General features: G+C 41.9%; 1 protein-coding gene across 2 annotated transcripts; it reads left to right on the top strand.

Moving 5' to 3' along the window:
* The first annotated feature begins 265 nt into the window (after positions 1-265).
* On the top strand, positions 266-8,333 carry RWDD3 (RWD domain containing 3). Of its 2 annotated transcripts, none has more exons than XM_064455553.1 (4): positions 266-594; positions 6,233-6,717; positions 7,429-7,544; positions 7,643-8,333. In XM_064455553.1, the coding sequence occupies exons 1-4, from the start codon at positions 510-512 to the stop codon at positions 7,755-7,757; spliced, it is 801 nt and encodes a 266-aa protein (XP_064311623.1). In that variant the 5' UTR covers positions 266-509; the 3' UTR covers positions 7,758-8,333. The 2 variants fall into 2 exon arrangements, with proteins under 2 accessions (XP_064311623.1, XP_064311624.1); XM_064455554.1 differs by lacking the exon at positions 266-594 and adding an exon at positions 987-1,038.
* The last annotated feature ends 1,037 nt before the right edge of the window (positions 8,334-9,370 follow it).

The raw sequence follows: 9,370 nt of genomic DNA on the forward strand, positions 1-9,370 counted from the left end.
CGTTATTTCCCTCATTCCCAGCTCCGCTCTCTTCGTTTCTTGTTATTTCAATGCCATTTAGGGGATTAAAAATAGCACAATGTAGTCTCCTGAAAAAGTAAACCACCCGTCCCTTGCATTTAAAAGTGATTTTGTAATAACGGAAGAGATTGAGTATTTCTTTTGAGAGGATTATACCTGGGAGCTAATGGTACCCTTGGCCGTCGAACGCCTCAGTCACACGGCTCGGAACAGGGAGCGGGGCAGCGCGGGCCGCGCCGGGCGCCGCCGCCGTTACGGCGGGCGGCCATTTTGTTCGGCGCCGAGCGCGAGAGGCTCTCGCCACCGTCTCTGAGGCTGCCCGTTGCCGCTCCCTGCCTCGGAGGCTGCCGGGCTGCTCGTCACGGCGGCTGCCCGAACCGAGGGGCAGCGCCGGGCGAGGCCGCCGGAGGGGCCCCGCCGGTAGCTGTACCCTCCCTGAGGCGCGGGTCGGGGTGGCAGCGGCGGCGGCACCCCCTTCAGCCGCCGCCATGTCGGAGCTGGCGCTGGAGGAGCTCTCGGCTCTCGCCGCCATCTACTGCGAGCCGGACGCCTGCGAAGTGCTGGCGGTCTCAGGTGAAGGCGGCCGCGCTCCTGTGCCTCAGCCGGGGATGGCCCGGCCCGGCCCGGCCCGGCCCGGCCCCGGGAGGAGGCGCTCCGGGGCCGCGGAATGGGGGGCTCTGAGCAGCGCCGGCTTCATCCCTCGCTATTAGCAGCAGGGCGAGGGTGGGTGCCTTCTCGCCTGGCACCGTCCTGCCGCATGTCTTCGCTGCTGGCCCCTTTGTGGGGGACAAATCGTTTATAATTAGCGGCCTTCTTAATTCCAGCTGTTTGCAGCGCGTGCAGAAACTTGCAGTAGGCGAAGGGCAGCAGTGGGAGTGGGCTGACTGCTCTTCACATAAATAAGTAGGTGCAGCTCATACCTGTAAGAAGATCGAGTATTTATCCTGTTATATTTAATAGGGGTGCAGCTGTTGCTATGCATGAGAAGCCGTGGGTCACCTCTCTCTTTTTCCGGGGGTAAGGTAATAATCTGGGCCTTACGATGTGCTGAATGTTCTCCAGCTTCAGCAATACATGTGTAACTAGGTTTTCCAGGGTACTAAGGCTAATCTTTCACGTTTGCTGCAGGTGGGAAGGTGAGGTTTGTAGTGCCTGCTCCCATCAGCTGCTGGATGGTGAAGCACTAGCTGTGGACACCTGTATGCCACGTTTTCTGCACCAGCCATGGTGGCCGCTGATCAGAACATAATTTTAAGATACTAATTTTATCAGTCTGTGCTGTTCGAGTGCTGTAAAGGTGCCCCTTCAGCAAGGGAGCCTAAATTTCAGTAGTTCCAGTGCACAACAGCCGTTACTATCAGGCTTAAAACAAGTGTCAGGCAGGATATGCAAGTGTTTCATGTCTGTTCAGATCCAGAGTGTAAGTGAATTTTGCTTAGCGCCTACCACAGACGTGACAAATCTCTCATATATTTGTTAAGAGACACATACATACACAGAGAATATGCATATATTCTGTATCACTGTTGCTGGTGTCCTGGGAGCTATTGCAGTGTGCTGCCCAGCTCCCCGGCATAGCGACAAACAGCAAGCAGCTTCGTGCTGGTTGGACTGCAGTAAAGTCTTGGGAAATGCTATTAAAAATGAAGCCAGTGGCGTCCTGTCAGGTTTTGTCTGCATATTGAGCCGCAAAGACCTGGGATTGATAAGGAAATACTTTTTTACCGTGGGGGTGACCGAGCACTGTTAACAGGTTGCCCAGAGAGGTTGTGGAGTCTCCATCCTTAGAGATATTTAGGAGCCATGCGGATGTTGCCCTGGGCAGCCTGCTGTAGGTGGCCCTGCTTGAGCGGGGAGGTTGGACAAGATGACCTCTGAGGTCCCTGTCAACCTCAACCGTTCCGTGACTGTGTGCTGCTTTAGTGTGAAATTACATGTGGTCGCCCTTGAGTGACTCACTTTAACCAAAAAGTTACTAAGAAATTAATTGAGTAAACCTCAAATTTTTATTTGAAAATAGTTGCTGAAATAGATTCGCATAGAACAGCAAGTGGTTATTTGAAAAGAGGGCTTCGTGTGTAGACAGCCTCAGAGGGATGAAGACATTAGTATCTCTATGGAGCACAATTAACTGGGTTAATCTAAAAGCAGAATTGTTTTGTGTCTAGATTTGCACGACACACCTCTTGCTCCAGGGTAGGCAGGTAATTCTGCCATTTTATTTTTTGACTGATATATAGGGTTGTATTTTTAAAATATGATCGATGAAAGGTTTCAACGGAGTTTTGTTTTCTTGACAAATTCAGCAATGTTATTTCAGGCATACTTTGAAAATACAGTATCCAGGCTTAACAGACGTTTATTTTAAAAAAATGTGAATGTATCTGAATGTTGCATATGCATGTCTGTTCCTCCAAATCTGTTAGAGAAATATAGGCACCTCCTTCTCTGTGCTTCATATACAGAAAAATGGTTTTGTGTTTTTAAGTTACCGGGATCTAAAAGGCTTAGAAACCTTCCTGGAACGTGAAGGGAAGTGCCACAAGTGCACAAGGGGAACAGGCTATTATATTCATATTGATGTTATGTGACCTTGCAGGACCTTTAGCCAGGCTGGGTCCATGTTATGTTAGGATCATGCATATCTGGTTGATTTCCATCGTCTTCTGCTGGAATTGAAAAGGTTATTTACAACAACGGTTATTGGTAGTTTCCTTGCTTTGGGAATTTACTTCCCTTTTACATTGGAGCTACAGAATCCTTTAGTTGGTATACAATTAACTTTTGCTGTATTCATTAGTTTACATTTGCTTTATCTTTTCAAACCATGTAAATTGTCATTGACAAAAGGTTTCACAGAAGTAACTTCCAGTAAGACCTTTATGTTATGCTATCTCTAATACATTAAGAGTAATTTGCATGTAGATCCACAGGATCAAAAAGGAAGCCACCGGGGATTTATGGTTTTGAGGAATGTACGAAAATGCTTTTGCAGGTCTCTTGGTGTGCTAAAAACTTCGGCTTTCTGGAGTTTAACAATGAAGTATTCAGAATGTAAAATATATTTTTATCAAAACCAGTGTGTTGATGAATTTAAATAAACTAATTACAGCATCTCTTTCTTTACCTTACGTATCTATCTACAAAGATTAGCGTTACAGATAGAAATCCATAATTTACTTGTTAATCTGTTCTCTTCTGGTTTGCTCACCAAGCTTGCTATAAAAATATATTTATATATTCTAAGCTTGTACGTTGTTAGGTGCCATTTTCTGAATTTAAAAATAGACTGCATGTGTTGCATAAAATGCCTTTGGGCAGGAGAGGAGGGGGATATCTGTCTGGGTGACATGGAACATCAGATTTTTTCTTAAGTATGCTAGAGCTAAATATACTGATAAGCATGCAGCTATGGGGGAAAATGAGTTAAAATGTATTGAGTTTAGTCCTATTAGCACATTAAATGCCATCAGAACGGCCATACCCAACCTTTTATTTCAGAAATAATCACCATTTTGCTGTGAGGACAACTCAGACCTTGTAGCGTGTGCAAACAAAGGAAATATTTCTTCAGAGCCTCGTTATGCAGGGCGCTGGTGGTTTGCTCTTTGTTCTGCCAGCCGTCTGCAGCGCTGGTGCAGAAAATGGATGCTGGAATGTTTAAATAAACTTTAGATGCTGTAGCCCTACAAACGTTCTGAACCGATTCTCCTTTTTAAAAGTAAGTCTGAAGCAGATGTAAATGAGCACGGCTGGGCTTTTTGCGATGGCTCAGGGTGATACACCTTGGGATGCGAGGTTGCGCCGCTTCCTTCGGATTAGTTCGTCGCCACAGGGAAAGGTGTGAGATTGTTACAGGCTTAAGAATATGATCAGTGCAGCAGGAGGCCCTTGCTGAAGGCGCAAGGTTGGCCTGTCTATTTATCCCCCGGTTACTTCTGAGTTAGTGAGATCTGTTATGACAAGCTAGTGAAAAAATTCTGGGAGGATTATCAGAAAGGTAACATGTTTTTCTGTCACTGTAATTAAGCTGGCAATAGAGTAGTAGTCTTCAACTCATTTTTAGGCTGTGCATTTCAAAATTTCTCGGGAACATAGTTCAAAATGAAGTGATTCACAGGCAGGAATATAATAATGTTAATAACATTCAGTGAAATGCAGCTGGCCATGTACCTGGTGGGGCTGCCCGGTGTAAGGGGCGGCTGGTGGGTTGTCAGGCACTGTCTGTGGGCGGTGCGATGCTCAGGCATGTGCGGAGACCCTCCATGGCAGCCAAGAGGGTGCTGGGTGTCCCAGGAGGGGCAGTGTAGGTTTTTTTCTTGTGTGTGTGGTTATGTGTACTGAGCCTAGCATAATGGCAGAGGAGCTAGCATTCCTGGTGCCCAGTAAGAAGTGCTTGTCAGGGCAGCAGAAGGCAGAGTTTGGAATGGGAAGGCTTGAAGTCCTCCTGCGTAGCTGCTGCCTGTGAGTGAGGGCTGCATGCTGCCAGATGGACGCTGTGGAGATTGGAGTTTCTTCCAAGGCTGGTGTGGTTCTTAGGAATAAACTTACCTTAAAGGTTTGAACCTTTTGTTGGGGTCTTAGAAGACTGGAGACCAGCTCCTGTTGGCAGAGAACGAGGCTTTGACACAGTGCTTGTAGGTATGGGCACAGTTGGGTGTAATTTCAGTTAATTAACTGGATTTACGTCTACTACTTTCAGCACCGGATTTGGCTCTGTTCAGGTAGTGATGGTTTGTAGATGTTTGGAAACTTCTTCATAGAGTGCTAGAGTTTATTTTATTCTGTGACTGCTCTGACCTAGAGAGTTCTTTGTATGACCCAGGAAGGAGGTTTGGAAACAAGCCCTTGGCTAAGCTCTCTAAAGCGCTTCTGTCTGTCCAAGTCACTTTCAGGTTCTTTCACTTACTTAGAAGGTTCAAATATAAAATCATAGACGGCACTTAGGTTGGTTACCAGTGTCAGCAATACTAATCAAACATAATTCAACTGACTGTCATGTAAGGGAAGGTAAGATAAGGTGGGGGCGGGGGGGGGAAGAAGGCAAGTGACTTCAAAAGAGCTCCTCTGAAACTTGTCTCTGCTCTAATCTGCCTTTCAAACCTGGCTTCTCCTGCCCTCATAGAATGAATCAACCTGACATTTTAGCCATTTTTTAAAGAAAAGGGGTGAAATGCATAGAATGCATCAAAGGGGTGAAGCAGAGAACATCTGAAGAAGATCATCTTTTATCTCATACCCTCTTTCTTCGTGGCAGAGGTGTAAAAGTAGGCTAGGTCTTTGTCCCCGCTTTTTACTTTATGAAATTTTGTATTGTTTTTCTGTGAAACATGTTTTAGTCAAGAAGGTTTTATTGCAGGAATTACTGTACCTAATGTTCATATTTTACATCTTTGATTATGTGATTTATCAGGAGGATGTGGTCTTTTGTCCTTCCTGCTACATACTGTATGTATCCTTTTTGATCTGGAAATAGTTCTAGTCTAAAGCAGACCAACAACAGGTTTTGAGTAGATATGCAGATATATACACATACATTTATATAAGTATGCGCAGAGATATATGTAAGTAGTGTTGAGGTTCAGATGTACAACAGAGATGGTTTCATTTTGTCGATCTAACTTGTAGAGAAGTGGGCAGAAAACAAGCATATTTTCTCTGAAGTTGTAGGGGACAAAGAATCTGACTTTTTTTCTTTTCAAGTCTCTCTTTAGTGTGGGAATGCTTTTGTATGGTTGTCTTAGAAAATATTCAGTACTAAGTCTGCTTGCCTTGTGCTGGTGTTGATGTTAGAAGTCTTACAGATCCCTCGCGGAGCAGTCCCATGTCCATCCACAAAAGTCTCTATTTTCAGTTGTCCTTGCTGCTGCTGTTGAGCTGTAGAAGCTGAATTATGTGTTTCTAAGAGAGACGATTTTTTATTACGGGCTTGACTAGACTTTGAAAGAACCAAAAGGTGTGAATGCTTTTTAGAATGTGTTAATAACTTTCCTTCTAGTATGCTATGGAAGTGTTTCATTTCAGGATTCCCTGCAAGTATAGCTTGAGCCATTGCTTGCAACCCTGCACCCCACATAAAAACCCCACACCGCTTATTTTATATAGAATGGCAGTAATTTTAGTTGAATTGTTCAAGAAAATAACATGACTTCATAATCTGTGTACTTCAACTTAAGTGAACTATTAATGTTTATTTTTTAATCCTTTCCAGAGACGCATGGAATCACATTTACAATTCAAATCAGCGTGAAAGAACTGCTGGATACAGATGTACTTTTAAAGTTGTTATTTCGTTTACCAGTCAATTATCCATCAATTCTACCAGATATTTCTGTTAACTCAGACCAGCTTACGAGGGCCCAATGTATGGACGTGAAATATAAACTACTTGAGCAAGCAAAGAAGCATCTTTCTGAACCCATGGTACATGATCTGATTCTTTGGATACAGCAGCATCTTAAGTACGTCGTTAAGCAATCAGCAACAGTTTGCGATGAAAAAACTACTTTGTCAAAAGGAACAAGTACAGAGGATGGTATCTGGATGCTCCTTTTGCATTTAGATCACATGAGAGCAAAGGCAAAATACGTCAAAACTGTGGAAAAATGGGCTTCGGATCTAAGGCTGACTGGAAGACTGATGTTCATGGGCAAGATAATATTGATTCTTCTTCAGGGTGACAGGAGCAACATTAAGGTGCAGGAACAATGAATGTTGACTAGTTCTATCGATTTACCACTGAAACCTATGTGTCTGAATATTTTGTGTGTGTTTTTCTAAGATGAACAATTTTGGAAGCAGATTCATCATTAGGAGAGTAGGAAGGCCCAACAACTTTATTCTGTATTTAAGAAAAAGAAGGTATTCTATGAGAAAGAAACCAGTGATACCTGTAGACCTGTGGCCTGTATTGCTTTGCTTCCTGCTATAATTATACACCTGTATTCCCTGTGTTTCCTGACTGTAATATGCCTAGGTTTAGTCTCCTGTATTTCCCAAATGCCCCAGAAAACAGAAAATTTGTGGTGAGAAAGTAGTAACAGACATATTTCTAGCTTATTACTAAGCATCTCTTTCCTACACCTAGACCACATGGTGCTCCTAGCACACACCTGGGCTTTGAACTTCTTCTCTGTACCTATGAACTCCTGCTGCATTAGGCAGGCTTTTGTAGTGATATTGGAGCAGAATGTTTTGGCTTTTTAAACTCATGTTCTCTAGATCATTTAAGACTGCGCTTAACTTCAAGCTGGTGAATAGAAACAGTCATGCGCTTTTTGGGATGGGCACTTGCAAAGTTTGATTGCTGTGTTCTGAAAAATCTATGTTTTATATAGATTTTTGCATTTTACTAAACTTCAAAGATACTAGATGACATCTGATATTTTGTTCTTTTTTGTCATTTAGGAGTACTTGATTCTTCAGAAAACTTCTAAGGTAGATGTGGACTCAAGCGGAAAGAAATGCAAAGAGAAAATGATGAGCGTACTGTGTGAGACAAAAGTGCAGTCGCAGCATAAAAGGTATAATTTAGTACTGTTGTGGATAGAAAAGTAACGGAATTGGTAATTACATTCTGACAAATCTAGGCATATTCATGAGTTTCCCTTGTACAATGTAGGTTTCAGACGTTTGAAGTCAAAGAATTTTCAACGCTGGATGAGCTACAAAAGGAATTTGAAACTGCAGGACTTAGAGCACTTTTCTCTGAGTTTGTGCCTCCTCTCTTAAAATAAAATGAAAACACTGGACTCTGACGAAAGCAGTAGCTGACTGCAGATGCCCATGGAAGATAAAAGGACTAATTTGGTAAACAATGTTAAAGCTTTTCTGCAGAGGTTGCCAGAAGTAGCCATCCTCCTGCAAGAAGGAGAAGGCAATTCATACATTAAGAATTGATAATTTTTTGACATTTATGCATTGATAACTTTTTCAAAGGAATGTGGAGTTAATTGTGATAATTGCATGGCTAGCATGAGAGATGGGGAAGAAATTATGTTAAAATAATAGTCTTCTAGTTAGATCCTGTTTTGCTGTCCCTCTTTTTCAAAGTTTTGGGTTTTCTCTCTCATGGTAGTGGTTTTTCATCATGGCCTGCTAGAAAGCATGATTAATTTTGCTTTGAAAGCTTACATAAAGATGTTTCTCTAAAAAGCATAGCAAACACAGATTTGAATGTGTGAGGACAGCACATACTTAATATCCTGCTAACTTTTCCTTCTCCATTTATTTGACTATCAATGCTAGACTGCTGATGAAAGAAAAAGTTCATGTTGCTTGGGGCCTGAAATAAAGTGTCTTTCTGAATGTCAGTTTTTACTCTAAAGTGTATATTTTTACTCTAAAATGTTCATATTTTACCTGATACCATTCTCTAGCAAGACTAAGTTGTCCAGTAGTAAAGATTCTGAAGTCATGAGTTTCTCAGTAACTAGCAATGCCATTTCATTTGATTTTGGCAAGTATTACTGCTCTCTAAAACTCACTCCCAGCAGCCAAATATCTCATCTATTCTTTGTTAACTGAATAGATTTGATCAATTCAGTGTAAATTAAATTCTGTCCATTGTACTGAGGGAAGACTGGTACGATTTGGTTAGTTCCCGTAGTGTGGTTTGGCAAATCATTATCTAAAGCATTTTGATTTCCAGTTTCATACTCAAACCATGAGATCATACCTCTTTCTTTATGTATACTAGAAAAGCAACTAAAGCAACCTACTAAGATTTTTAATTTTTACTGTTTGAGATATCAAATGCATGGAGGGTTTTAGACTATTTGAGAGTTTCTTAAGTTTTTAAGGAGGTGGGTAATTTTCCTAATATGCAGTGTCTCAAATACATACATTGGATGTTATTTTATGCACTGAGGCTTATTTAATGAAACAGTAGCAAAAGCTCTTCTTAACGAGTCTTTCATGTGTAGCACATACAGGACTTCAGGCACAGTAGAAAACAGACTGGGTTAAACAGGTTTTACAAATCTGTTCTATGTTATTTTTAAATGGCTTCCTGAGAGAAAGGAAGTCTAATTTTCTACTGTTTTAAATGTACGCAGAGATGAATTTTTACTTCTATAAAGAAAAAAAACCCACAAGTATCTTTAAAATATTAAAATAGCATGTATTTTAAATTATAGTTTTCAGAATTGAGCTATTCCCAGTTAAAATATTTGAAAAATTATATGTCAGCAGAGTATAAGGCTTGAAAAGATGCAGAGGCTCTCTCCTTATACTATGTGATGGATCTGACAAGTATCAAAACCAAGAAAAGGCTTATGCATGTACAGCGTAAGAAAACGTGATCAGTATCTTGCTGGAAACTGAAATGCTGTAAGGTTTTGCCAGACGG

Source organism: Phalacrocorax carbo, chromosome 6 (assembly GCF_963921805.1).
Source record: "Phalacrocorax carbo chromosome 6, bPhaCar2.1, whole genome shotgun sequence".
NCBI lineage: Eukaryota > Metazoa > Chordata > Aves > Suliformes > Phalacrocoracidae > Phalacrocorax > Phalacrocorax carbo.